The sequence below is a fragment of the Armigeres subalbatus genome, chromosome 3, assembly GCF_024139115.2.
Source record: "Armigeres subalbatus isolate Guangzhou_Male chromosome 3, GZ_Asu_2, whole genome shotgun sequence".
NCBI classification, from domain to species: Eukaryota; Metazoa; Arthropoda; class Insecta; order Diptera; family Culicidae; genus Armigeres; species Armigeres subalbatus.
Genome location: NC_085141.1, coordinates 256,893,499 through 256,908,301, shown reverse-complemented (window position 1 = coordinate 256,908,301; position 14,803 = coordinate 256,893,499). Strand labels below are relative to the sequence as shown.

Here is a 14,803-nt window from a genome sequence, read left to right as displayed (position 1 = left end):
GTTTAGTAGCCGTAGGTTTATGATTGATCATTTTAAAAAAGTCTCCTATTTATCTCGCACAATACTCAATATTTTTCAACCATTTATTTCACTCCTAATCGATCCAATCATAGAAAATAAAAATGTAGATTTCAAACTTTTGCTCTTCGTTGCAACACCATTGAGCCGGAGTGATTCTTTCCACTTTTACAAAACGGTATCATCAAATAAACACCTACCTGAAAATCGTCACAGTGCTCGATACAACCATTGCTTCAGGCTGTTTATCACCACACAATAATGCTAAACTCACGCACTTCAATCTTTTGTAATTGTTCGTATCACTAGATTTTATATAAACATATTGGAATACATTTAAAAATGTATCCTCAAACCGAACAAAAAATCACCTCGGCCCAAGAACTTCTAGCTGTACAGTGCTGCCAAAAGGCCATAAGTCTTATTTTAGTATGAAGATAATCCTTAATAATAATAGGAAAACTGTCTAATACGTTGACGCTATCATGTTATTTATAATTCTCTCGATTTCAAAAGGTGGAAAAGATATTGTTTTTAAGTGTTTGGAAGAAATTTGGATGAGTAAATATATCTTCTCAACCAAATAAAAATGATTATGAATAATACCATCTGGCATCTTGTTGTCGTGGAACGTGCATATTTTTGTTTACGTCGCATTTTCTAACGTCCCGAGAGAGAGAATGAGAGTAAGATGTTGAGAGATTGAGTAAAATATTGCGTATGCCGAGGAGATTTGGGGTATGCCGGATAAGCAATCGCCTATGACTGAAATGAGTGCTGCACCATGTTAATTTAAATCAAATAAAAGCTTTTTCAAGCGGTGTTTAGCAAGAATAACTATGTTTGAAGCAGAGGTGAACCCCATCGCAATATTAAACGGCCCACAAAATTCAGAAAAGTTGCCCCTAGTCATAAATATCAATTAAATAATGCAGTTGTGCGCATGTTAGGCCGGGAATGGGGTGAGAAACCCTATCAAACAAAAACTTTTATTATAATTATTCTTCGCTATAAAATGGTCCCGCAAACTTAATGTCCCCAAATGTCCCCTCATCTGTAAATGGGGGATTAAAATATAACCCTTGTACCACCTTTTAGTGACTGATTTGCTTGCGCATAGGGTTTCTTACCCCATTCCCGGCCTAACATGCGTACGACTGCATTATTTAATTGATATTTATGACAGGAAGCAACTTTTTCTGAAATTTGTAGGCTGTATAATATTGCATTGGGGTTCACTTCTGCTTAAAAAATAGTTATTCGTGCTAAATATCTTTCAAAGAAGCTTTTATTTGATTTAAATTAACGAGGTGCAGCACTCATTTCAGTCATAGCGATTCCCAATCCGGCATACAAAAAACCAGTTCCCGGCCTAAGCACAATTTCACTCAATCTCTCAACATTTTACTCTCATTCTCTCTCGGGACGGTAGAAAATGCGATGTAAACAAAAATATGCACGTTCCACGACAACAAGATGCCAGATGGTATTATTCATAATCATTTTTATTTGGTTGAGAAGATATATAAACTCATCCAAATTTCTTCCAAATACTACAACAATATTTATTTCACCTTTTAAAATCGAGAGAACTATAAATAACATGATAACGTCAACATATTAGTCAATTTTCCTATTAACGGTGAAGGATCATTTTTATAATCCTGGCCTTTTGGCAGCACGGTGCAGCTAGAAGTTCTTGGGCCGAGGTGAATTTTTGTTCGGTTTGTGAATACATTTTAAAAAGTATTCTAGTATGTTCAAATAAGTTCTAGTGAAACGAACAAATAAGAACAATTGAAGTGCGGGTGTTTAGAATTATGGTGTGGTGATTAACAGCTTCATGCAATGGTTGTATCGAGCACTGTGACGATTTTCAGGTAGGTGTTAATTCGATAATACCGTTTTGTAAAAGTGGAAAGAATCACTCCGGCTCAGTGGTGTGGCATCGGAGAGTGAAATTTTGAATTCTACATTTTTATTTTCTACAATTGAATCAATTAGGAGTAAAACAAGTGATAGAAAAATATTGAGTGTTGTGAAAAATAAATGGGAGACTTTTTAAAAATTATCAACCATAAACCTACGACTTCCAAACAGTTTAAATCATTAGTTTTCTGTGCAGTAAGCCGGGAACCGGGTCCATAGGCCCAAGTAGTGATTTACCCTATTTGCGCATTTACGAGAATTCTCTATACCTCGTAATGATAAGAAAATGAACAACATAGAAATATATATATATATATACATACAGCGATTCCACGGGAAAAGAATAGAGTTGAAAAAAAAAAGTTGTCCAATTTTGCTCAAAATCGCTTGGTATGTTCTTCATCAAAAATAATTAGACCCGTATTTTTTTATTTTTTTATTAGGGTGACCATGTTCGATATAGGGTTACCAGAAAAATCGCTATTTTTCGAAATTTTTTATTTTTAAAAAATCATAACTTTTGAACCACTTGATCGATTTGCAATATTTTTTTATGGATAGAAAGCTTATTACTTCTAGTTCTTACTAACATTTTTGGTTTGATGTATTGGTGTACTCAAATTTGCTAAAATGGTCAAAATATTCGTTTTTTAGGATTTTTTAAATGTTGGACCACAACGACTATATATTTTTATATTTTTTTATGAAAATTCAAATACTTTTACATAACATATCAAAAAATTAGAAATGTTCATCGAGCCGTTTTTGAGTTACATTTTTTTTTTGAAAATTTCAAGTTTTCTGCCCATACACACATGGAATGAACGTTATTCTCCACTATTTCAAATAGCTCAAATTAAATCAAAAGTATGAAAATGTTATTCATGAGTGTTTGTTTGGTCTCGTTTATTAGAAGAATTTACGAATCGCAATAGTAATTCAATCGGAATAGTCTGGTGTTGTTATTGATGACTTCATTCTCCAAAATCGGCAAAGCAATATGTCGTTTTTCAAAAAGGTTGGTTTTCAGCGATCCATACAATAGATTACCTGCTTTGTTTATATGTTTTCAATATTTTTGATGCAGGTAATTGATTGTATTTTTTTTTTTTGATTATGATTCATCTGTCTCCTTTTCCTTGTTCACTCTACCTAAATGATACCCAAAGGGACTATTTAAAGTGGTTGTTTGTCACTTAACTCCGCGGTTCGTGGGTTGAGAAGGCGCAATAGTTCAATGTTTCATCAAACTGGTTAAGGTCAAAACGACAGTCCATCAACTCATAAGTTTGTCCATGCAATAAACCTAGATGTTATTATCACACAGTTTAGTTCACATCCAATAGAAGAGTTTTCACAAACTAATTGCAAAATGCACCACACTTTCTTCCGTGAATAATACTGCACCGTTTAGCTAGATAAAAACACTACTTTTATTTAACTAATTATCACACGTATGTTTTAACTTTAGCGAACGCGACGATTCAAACCAGTTCTTTATTGAACGCAGATCGTTTGGCTACTGAGGGTCCGGCTGTGTACCTTTAAGCTATGTACTTCTATCGGCTCGTGTTGTTTCTATGTGTTGTGTGTTATCTAATTATCTATCTGTATCATCCGTACTAGTTTAGTGTCTGTTACAGGGTTGTTGAGTGTTCAATGTTTTTGCATGATGTGTATAACAGTTTAAATTTTAGCCTATTTATTTCTAGATTTAAGTTTTCATTAATTAACTTTCTACCTTAGTAATTAATTCTAACTGATTAGCAATCATTACTACTTTCAAAGTTCAACATTGCCGGCCCCCTTGAACTAGCTTCAAATACATAGAAAATACAAATAGAACATTAACAATTAAATTTTAAGTGAAATTAGACATTCTTGATTGATGTGAGCGCAGTGTCCTGGATGCCTGTTGATCATCACCATCGATTGGCAAGGGACAGATGCGGTTGACTGCCCGCTTGTACACACCAGTCGCCGTCTTCACCGTTACAACTCGCACGACTCCATCGGAACCAGGATGCAGGCAGATAATTCGAGCTAGAGGCCAGCTAAGAGGTGGCACGTTGTCCTCTCGTAACACGACGATGCTTCCAATACGAAGGAGGTCTATCGGCAAATTCTTCGATGTCACCTGCAGCTGCGTGAGATACTGCTTGCTCCAGCGTTGCCAATAGCGTTGGAACATTTGCTGGATTCGCTGGTAGTGGTCAAGGCGGTTTGTGGGAATTTCTAATAAATTGGGCTCTGGGAGGGCTTTCATTGCTGAGCCTATTAAAAAGTGCGCTGGGGTTAGAGCTTCGAATTCCGTAGGATCGTCTGATAGTGGAGACAGAGGACGAGAATTCAGGATGGCGGAGATCTGCACTAGAAGTGTGATGAACTCATCGTGACTTAGTTGCTGAAGGCCTATCTCTTTTTTCAAAGCAGTTTTCACGGATTTCACGGCTGCCTCCCATAAACCTCCAAAGTTAGGAGCTCGTGGTGGGATAAACATCCAAGCGATGCCTTGTTGAGCAAGTTCATTGCGAATAACTGAGAGGCTGAGTTGATTTTTCAACAGTTCGTGGAGCGCTTTAAGTTCATTGTGCGCACCGGAAAAGTTCGTAGCGTTGTCCGAATGTATTTCGGCCGGTATTCCTCGGTAGCCGATAAATCTTCGTAGAACAGAGAGAAAGCCAGCCGTAGATAAATCGTTAGCCATCTCAAGATGCATCGCTTTCGTAGAGAAGCAGACAAAAACCGCTATATAAACTTTCAGGGGCGCCGCATTACGTCTAGGTGGTTTCAAATAAAACGGCCCACAATAATCCACACCGGTTATCAGAAATGGCCGCCCAGGGCGTACGCGTCCGGCTGGTAGCTGTCCTGTAGGCTGATCAATAGGTGTCGGGTTAGTGCGGAAACAGCGAACACATTTACGAAGCACGGTGTTGACGACACGCTTCCCATTTATCGGCCAAAACTCTTGCCGTATCTCGGATAGGGTTAATTGGGGTCCGCCATGAAAACTGCGATGATGAAAGTACTGTACAACCAATTGTGTAAATGGATGTTGACTCGGCAAAACGGCTGGATGCTTGACAGAGTACCCTTCGTTCGAGAAATGTAGCCGTCCTCCTACTCGGATGATTCCCTGATTATCAAGAAACGGAGACAGTCTCTTCAGGTTGGATTTGCGATCGACACATTTCTGCTGCTGCAACGCCTTTAGTTCGACAGAAAATCGTTCAGCTTGTGCAATTCGGGTCAGTGTTATTTTAGCTGAATATATTTCTTCATGGGAAAGGGCGAGTGTGTCCTTCCTATCGTCCCGGTTGCGACAGTTGTACGCAAAGCGACGACAATATGCAACAATCCGCAGCAGAGTAGACAACGATGAGTGCAAGCTGAACATTTCGTTGGGTGAATCTTCTACTACAACGGTATGAACAACTTTTCGAACTTCCAGCTGTTCGTCAGGAGGTCCTTCGTGCTCAGTCCGTTTCGGCCATTCATCTTCAGTGTTGCCCAGCCATAGTGGTCCTCGTTTCCACAAATTGCTGCACAGAAAATCGTTTATTGTCATCCCACGGGACACCAAGTCAGCCGGGTTTTCCTTTCCTGATATGTGACGCCAGGAGTGTGCGAAGGTAGCAGTTTGTATCATCGATACTCTATTAGCTACAAAAGTTTGCCACGAGTTTGGAGGTGCTCGTAGCCAGTGTAGCACAATCGTACTGTCGGACCAGAAAACTGTACGAACATTTCCCATCGACAAAGCCTTTGTTACTTTTGAGTGCAAGGCAGCGGCTTCTTTGGCGGCGGATAGCTCAAGTCGCGGTAACGTCAAGCGTTTGAGCGGAGCGACGCGCGACTTTGATGCAAGCAGCTCAATCCTTACATTTCCAGCTTCATCCAGCGTCCGCACGTACATGCAAGCCCCGTATGCCAAGGTAGACGCATCAGAAAAGCAGTGAAATTGAATATCCACCCATTTTGAAGCAAAAACGAACCGACTTATTTCTAGTTCGGAAATATTATTCATCTGAGAGTGGAATTCCTTCCATTTGCGCTCAACGTGAACTGGAACAGACGTATCCCAACCAGTTTTCAGTAGGGCGAGCTCTTGCATCAGCATTTTGGCCACCACAATCACGGGAGATATCAACCCAAGCGGATCAAAAAGTTTAGCGACGGCCGACAGAATACTTCTTCTTGTCCACGATTGTTCGCTTAAAGTGACATCGTAATAGAATCGTAATTGGTCTGTTCCTGGCTCCCAGGTGATTCCCAAAGTTTTCACCTTCTCTTCGGGGCTTATTTGAAAAGTAATTGAGAAACTTGTTCCCAGTTGGTCGGCCGGAATATCGGCCAAAACTTCAGGACGATTGGAACACCATTTGCGTAGCGCAAATCCTCCCTTTTTCATCAAAGTGTCGAGTTCAGTTTGCAGTGTGATGGCCTCTTCCACGCTGGATGCTCCACCGATATAATCGTCCACATAAAAGTCCTCCACTATAGCATCGGCAGCTACCTTGTATTGAGTACCTTCGTCCATAGCAAGTTGATGCAGCGCTCGGATTGCAAGAAATGACGAAGGTGTTAATCCGTACGTTACTGTCAATAATTCGAAAACCTGTATAGGTTCTTCTGAAGAAAACCTAAAGAAGATGCGTTGTAATCCGGTATCCTCCTCATGTACCCGAACTTGTCTGTACATTTTCTCCACATCTCCAACTAGCGCCACCTCATGTTTCCGAAATCGCAGAAGAAGACTTAGAAGTTCGTCTTGAATGACAGGACCTTTCAGTAGAGCATCGTTTAACGAGTAACCAGTATCCGTGCAAGCTGAACCATCGAAAACCACTCGAACCTTAGTCGTAGTACTAGATTCCTTCAGCACAGCGTGATGTGGCAGGTAATAATTCTTCCTCGCAGTTACCCTTGACGTTTCTTTCCGGAGTTCTTCTGCGCTAACCTTCCTCATGTGCCCGAGATCGAGAAATTCCTGCATGAAAGCATTGTACTGCAAACGCATCTCCGGGTTACGCTCTAGTTGTTTTTCCAGTTTCCTGAACCGTGCTAATGCCATCTCATATGACTCTCCGAGCATCTGCTCAAAGTTTACGTGCTTCGGTAGTCTTACGACGTACCGTCCATCGCATGTACGGCTGAATGTTTTCAGGAAATGTTCTTCACTGTCTTGCTCCTCTTTCGACCAGGCCGGACGATCCTCATTACTCTCGATCTCCCAAAACTTCTGCAACTGTGCTTCCAAATTTTCCGGAGTTGCTGCATAACAACAGCTAACCGCTTCCGTTTGCGCCCTTGAAACCTTCCCAGTAACAATCCAGCCGAACACTGAGTTAATCAGTACCGGTAGACCTGGTCCCAACGTAATCTGTTTGGATTGTCTCTCGAACAGGAATCGATAGAAATGTTCCGCTCCAATTAGTAAATCGATTCGATTACTGGTGTTGAATGTCGGATCAGCCAGCCGAATATTCTCCGGAATTTTCCAATGCGCCACCGGTAAGCTGGTAGATGGCAACTCTGAGGTAACCTTCTGGAGAACAAGAAAATCCATCCCAACCGAGAAATCCTGAACACGGGAACTGACTGTAGCATTCACCATGAATCTCGCTCGTGCTTCAGATTGTCCGACTCCGCTGATAGGAACGTTGATCGAACGCCGCTTCAGACTGAGTATCTGACATAACCGCTCGCTAATAATGTTCGCCTGTGAACCGTTGTCGAGTAATGCTCGAGCCAACTGCTTTCCTCCGTGCTGATCTCGTATCACCAATACGACTGTAGATAACAGCACACTTGCTATTCTTCCGTCCTTAGCTCCTACGTTGTATGATCCAACCGCTCCTTGATATTCGCTTCCCGTATCTTCGTCCTCCACTTCCACCTCCTTTGTAGCTAAGTTTGTTGCTACTGACTTCGAGTTCCCTTTAGTCTCCACCTTCCCCACTCGCTGGCCAATGTTCCCGGAACTGCTTCCACTAGGAGGGAATCCTGGATGGATCAGCGAATTGTGTTTTTTACCGCAATCACGACAGCTGAATTTTGAATTGCAATCACGCACCCAGTGGCCCGACTTCAAACAATTACTGCACAACCTTTTATTGTTGACGAACTGCAACTTTTCCTTCAGAGTGAAGCTCAAAAACTTGCTACACCGACCCAAAAAATGCGAATCCCCACAACAACAACAGATCGAAACGGTCTTATCGCTCTCAGTAGCAGAATGCACTACCACCTTTTGACGTCTAACCTCCACCTTCTGTGTGCTGCTTTTCAGCTCGATGTTCGACGAAACTGCTTCCAACACCCTCGTCCGTTTTTCCAGGAAATTCACTAGAGTTGTAAATGTTGGATCTTTAGTTGATGCTGCGTGGTCTTCCCAGAGTTGAAGTGTCTGCATGTCCAGTTTGGAGCACATCCAGTGAACTATCATAGCACCCCAGTGCTCGGTCTTCTCTCCTAACTGCTTCAAAATCTTCAGTCGTTGCTCAAATTCGTCCACCAGCGCGTGAATAGCCGACGACGACTCCTTGTCCACCTTCGGGTACTCCATCAGAGCTTGCAGATGCCTTTTCTTCAGAAGATACTCATTCGAATACCGCTTTGTGATCGTATCCCACGCGATGATGTAATTTTCGTTGGTTAACGTGAGCGATTCGATGAGTTTGGCTGCTTCCCCTCTAAGTGCTGACTTAAGATAGTGGAACTTCTGTACATCACTCAGCTCCACCGACTCATGGATCAGCGACACGTATGTTGATTTGAACGACAGCCATCCTTTATAGTCGCCATCGAATTCCGGTAGTGAAATCTGAGGTAGACGAACTCCAGTATGCACTCCTAATGCTTGACCATTCCGCGTGTTGTTTAACTCTGCAACTGCAGGCTCTGGTGTGAGTTTTGACAACAGTGCAGCCCGTAGACGATAGTAAAGTTTCTCGAACTCCTTATATGACTCGTTGCATTCCTCCTCGTAGTTACCCTCAGCGTCCAGCTCAGCAATTTCTTCCTGCACTTCCTCAAACTCTTCAAACTTTGCCTCAATTTTATCCAGCCTCGATTGAACTTCTCCCGTATGTATTTCGGGGTTGAAACCACCCAAAAATGGCTCATGTCGCTTTAATGATGCGATAATGCGCTCCCGCCTCTTTACCTTTTCCTTAATTTTCTTCTCAGACATTCCCACAACCACTACCAGCACAGCAACTCGAAGTACGAACGATGACGATCGAGAAAAAGAAAGAAAGCCAACCAAGTAGCACTGCAATTCACCAAGTGGGGGTGTTGGACAGGTACTCACCTGAGGCCTGTCTCAACAAGGCCTTGTATAAAATTAAAATCAGCTTCCGCCAACCCCCAAGCAGCAATCCACCGTGAAATGATCGTCGTCGTACTTCGATTTGTGGCCTATCCCAAAGATGCAAAAATGTGCAACCAGCAATGCGACTGTATTGCAGCAAACTGTTCCGTACTGCAGGAAACTCCAACGGCCCAGCAAATATCCGAGAAAGGTAAAGAATATCCAAAGTAGCACTGGCTAATGGATTGATAAGGTTGGACAGGTACTAACCTTGCACCTGTCTTAAACAGGCCTTGTATTTTTATGAAATTTTTCAAACAGCAATTTGCCAGCAAAAACTACAGCAACCCAGCAATTCCTATTGGTTCGATAGCACTAACCTCGTATGTGCGGACCAAACCTCTGGCGTCGACCGCCTAAGCTCACAGACGTGATGAAAGTTCTGCATGCGGCAGGACAAACTGGAAGCAACCGTTGCTGCTTTCAAGACCCGTAATCCATGTACCGTCGCGATTATGCTCCTTATTCCGCAAGCCGCCCACGAAGTTGCTCCAACCGTAGCCAACGATCACACGTACCGAGAAATGATACAAAACGGTACCATATAGCACCACCCAAAACAAGTAAAATAATTGGACAGGCACTCACCTGAGGCCTGTCAACAATAGGCCCTGTAATATAAATTCCAACTGCGACTAGTGAACAGGTTCACCTCTGTTGACAATATGCGATCTTCGATCCGATAGATGCCTGGTTTATTGCATCAAATTGGTTCAATCGTGTAGCGTAGTTCCAAAATCCCGAGCAGCGCGATTTCACAGTCAGCACATGGAATCAAAACAAATCTTACAAGCACCAGCAAGCTAGTAATGGATTCTTGGAAAGCCACTCACCTGTGGCCTGTGCAATATAGGCCTTGTATTTTTATCAATGACTGCTACTGAAACAATCCCATCAGTCGCACGGCTGTGTTTTCACCGCACGGTAAAACGTACCATGGAAATTGCGCGCTTTCGATATCGAGAGAGTGAGATCTCCGCCTTGCACTACAGCAGAAATAATGCCTCAAAGATGTCCGCGCAGTTTCTATTATCACTCCCTATCACTCCGAACAATAAACTTCCACATAAATGGCCTTCTAGAACCGCCAATCCTGGTCACGGCACCAAATGTTTGTCACTTAACTCCGCGGTTCGTGGGTTGAGAAGGCGCAATAGTTCAATGTTTCATCAAACTGGTTAAGGTCAAAACGACAGTCCATCAACTCATAAGTTTGTCCATGCAATAAACCTAGATGTTATTATCACACAGTTTAGTTCACATCCAATAGAAGAGTTTTCACAAACTAATTGCAAAATGCACCACACTTTCTTCCGTGAATAATACTGCACCGTTTAGCTAGATAAAAACACTACTTTTATTTAACTAATTATCACACGTATGTTTTAACTTTAGCGAACGCGACGATTCAAAACCAGTTCTTTATTGAACGCAGATCGTTTGGCTACTGAGGGTCCGGCTGTGTACCTTTAAGCTATGTACTTCTATCGGCTCGTGTTGTTTCTATGTGTTGTGTGTTATCTAATTATCTATCTGTATCATCCGTACTAGTTTAGTGTCTGTTACAGGGTTGTTGAGTGTTCAATGTTTTTGCATGATGTGTATAACAGTTTAAATTTTAGCCTATTTATTTCTAGATTTAAGTTTTCATTAATTAACTTTCTACCTTAGTAATTAATTCTAACTGATTAGCAATCATTACTACTTTCAAAGTTCAACAGTGGTCTATAAGATAAAGCATATGTCAGTCAAGAAAATCAGTGAAATTGTCCAGTTGCCTTACTGAAGAAACGTTTAATACAATGAAGCACGAATGCTCAAATTGCCATTTTTGGAGTAATTGTTACAGGAAACTTACTCCTAAACTGTATGATTATGCAGCGGAAAGGAGAATAAAATTGGATAAAAGCTGTTCCTACATTTGTAATACCTGCTATTGCCGACTTTATCGCATTATCAAGAAAGGAAACGAGCCAGCAGCTCCAAGTGCAGTTAATATAGAATGTGAAAATCAAGAACTCACCGTTTCTGAACCATCGAAACTTGATGATCTCGCCGTGGCGGGACCATCTAGAGTGAACAATTTCGCCGCACCAGCAAACATCAATAATGGTGGTTTCGAAATAATCGATCCCAATGCCGCTGGATCATCGGAAATTGACGCTGTTCCTAGTGTTGGTAAGTAGAATAATCTCTTCTTTTGTTCATTCAGACATCATGATTTGCTACGTTATACTAGTTGTACTCGATTATTCAGAAAATTGAAAAACATCAGTTCCGTATAATCTTACCTAATCCGACCTAGTACATCAATTTGTAGAGCAATTGCCTATCATGCAACAAAATAGAATAATCGAATACAATATGTATTACATTATATGAAGAAACATGCTCCTAACTAATAGTTATTTTTCATCTTGTTTTCAGAATCTTTGTTTTCTTTGGAATCAACGAGTGCTGAATCAATTGGTAGCGCTGGTGCCCAGAAACCCGGAGACGGTCAGGAAATTCTTCAACAAATGAAGGCAAAATTTGATGAAATATCTGACAGAAACGATCGATATAGGATTCTAACTTCCCTTCCCAAATCCTGGACTGCATACAAAATTATGCCAGAATTCGGTGTTTCGCAACGAACTGCTCAACGTGCAAATGAATTACAGGTTGAAAAAGGTTTTATGAGCACACCGGAGACCAGAGTAAATATGTTGTCTTTGAGCGATGATACTCTAACTGTAGTTAGGGACTTTTATAATAGTGACGAGATAAGCAGAGCATGTCCTGGGAAAAGGGATTTCGTTATTGAAAATATGGCAGGAGAAAAAGTGCATGTACAGCGCAGGTTACTTTTATGTAACCTTCGTGAAATTTATTCAATTTTCAAAGAGCAATATTTTACTTTTAAAATTGGATTTTCAATGTTTTCCAGCAGCCGCCCAAAAATTGTATTCTAGCTGGTTCAAGTGGAACGCATACTGTCTGCGTATGCATTTATCATCAGAATGTTAAATTAATGTTTAAAACCCTTAAGGACAAGAAACTTATTCTTAACCATTTAAAAACGTATCATGACTTGATTTTTAAATACTTTGTGAAAATCCTACAGAGAAATGTTGGTTGAAAACCTGTGATCATTGCCCGGGTACGCAGACACTGGAGAATGACCTGATGAATTTTCTTGAAAATGTCGATTCCTTAGAATTTAAACAATGGAAGCAAACAGATCGTTGTCATTTAAATTCAATGCGAATGGATGCAGAAGAGTATGTGGAAACATTTTTAGAAAAATTAAGTGAATTATCTCCACATAATTTTAATGCAGAGCAACAAGGAAACTACTTAAAACAACTTAAAATTAATTTGGAAGCAACTGTTTGCATTATAATTGCTGACTTCTCTGAAAATTACTCCTTTGTTATTCAGGACGCTATACAAGGTTTTCATTGGGCAAACGCTCAATGCACAATCCATCCTTTTGCCATATATTATAAGGATGAAGCACAAAATTTAAAGTTTACAAGCTTCATAGCAATCGCAGAATTTACTAAACATAACCATGTTGCCGTTCGGCTGTTTATAACAAATTGTGTGAATTTCATTAAAAAAAGCTACCTTACCTGAAAAATATCCATTTTTTTTTCTGATGGATCAGGCAGTCAATACAAAAATAAGATGACTGCTTTCAATTTGTGCCACATGTAAAAAGACTTCGGTCTTAAAGCAGAGTGGAACTTTTTTGCCACTTGCCATGGAAAAGGGCCTTGTGACGCTTTAGGAGGTGTTCTAAAGCGAAACGCTTCAAAAGCAAGTTTACAAGGCCATCATATTACAACTGCATACGAACTTTACTCTTGAGCTGTTTCTAAAGTAGATTCCAAAATATATTACGAGTTTTTCTCGGAAAAAGATTACAATGCAATGGAAAAGAAAATAAAGAACCGTTATACTCGTGTAAAACAAATCTCTGGGACACAATCGTTTCATTACTTTAAGCCACAAAATGAAAATTACATTATCGTGAAACGGTTTTCGTTTTCAGATGAAGAAAAGTGTGTTAAATTGTAAGAATTTTGCTATGTAATATTTTTTTTGATGAATTATGAAAAATAAAAATAATCAAATTAAATGCTGAGTTTTAATTGAACATTGAACATCGAACATGGTCACCCTAATAAAAAAAAAATAAAAAAATACGAGTCTAATTATTTTCGATGAAGAACATATACCAAGCGATTTTGTGCAAAATTGGACAACTTTTTTTTTCAACTCTATTCTTTTTCCGTGGAATCGCTGAACGTTCATTCCATGTGTGTATGGGCAGAAAACTTGAAATTTTCAAAAAAATGTAACTCAAAAACGGCTCGATGAACATTTCTAATTTTTCGATATGTTATGTAAAAATATTTGAATTTTCATAAAAAAATATAAAAATATATAGTCGTTGTGGTCCAACATTTAAAAAATCTTAAAAAACTAATATTTTGACCATTTTAGCAAATTTGAGTACACCAATACACCAAACCAAAAATTTTAGTAAGAACTAGAAGTAATAAGCTTTCTATCCATAAAAAAATATTGCAAATCGATCCAGTGGTTCAAAAGTTATGATTTTTTTAAAATAAAAAATTTCGAAAAATAGCGATTTTTCTGGTAACCCTATATCGAACATGGTCACCCTAATAAAAAATAAAAAAATACGGGTCTAATTATTTTCGATGAAGAACATACCAAGCGATTTTGAGCAAAATTGGTCAACTTTTTTTTTCAACTCTATTCTTTTCCCGTGGAATCGCTGTATATATAGTTGTAAATATATATAGTTGTAAATATATATAGAAATATAGTTGTTTGCTATTTTATGCATGCTGTATTGGAAACAAACAAAAAAAAAATGGCCCAAAAAAATTAAAAAAAAAATATTTCGCGTTCGACATTTTTTGAAGGGTTAACGATGACCCTTAAAGGGTTAAAAAAAGGTCTTAAATATTTCTTCACATAATATATGGTGCATTGAAACAGTTTTCATCGAAAAAATATTTTTGGCCGCCCATTTGTATGAGAATTCCCCATAGTGCGATGGTCGGCAGTCACTGCTCATTCAAAAACGAGCCGCTAGATTAGAACATTCCTTTGATAGCTCAGAAAAAGGATCTAAATGCTTTGGTTTACATCCTTGGAATTGCCATTTCCAAATTATCACACGAAAAATGCCGTGCGAAATTGAAGGCACTGCAAGATGTTGAGTACATGAACAATGAGGACTTTTCATTTTACAAACTAAAGGCTCAAACAAGAGATATGCATATGCCCAATAATACCCTCTATTCTATCGGATTACTAGCGTTTGCTGCTTTCAAACTAAAATTCTGGAAATTTTTGTTCGAGGACAGAAAAAATGTTAAAACGCGCCTAAAACAGTGTATTATATACGAATCATTCGGAAAATCAATTTGCAGGCCATGCTTTAACAGGCTAACT

General features: G+C 39.7%; 1 protein-coding gene across 1 annotated transcript; it reads right to left on the bottom strand.

The window, feature by feature from the left end:
- Positions 1-3,442: 3,442 nt before the first annotated feature.
- On the bottom strand, positions 3,443-11,038 carry LOC134223751 (uncharacterized). The gene is made up of 2 exons (XM_062702943.1): positions 10,657-11,038; positions 3,443-10,555 (listed from the first exon to the last, which is right to left on the bottom strand). The coding sequence occupies exon 2, from the start codon at positions 9,143-9,145 to the stop codon at positions 3,809-3,811; it is 5,337 nt and encodes a 1,778-aa protein (XP_062558927.1). The 5' UTR covers positions 9,146-10,555; positions 10,657-11,038; the 3' UTR covers positions 3,443-3,808.
- Between the last annotated feature and the right edge of the window lie 3,765 nt (positions 11,039-14,803).

Coding starts and splice junctions, on each gene's coding strand:
- LOC134223751 (XM_062702943.1), bottom strand. CDS start 9,145: ATGTCTGAGAAGAAAATTAAGGAAAAGGTAAAGAGGCGGGAGCGCATT.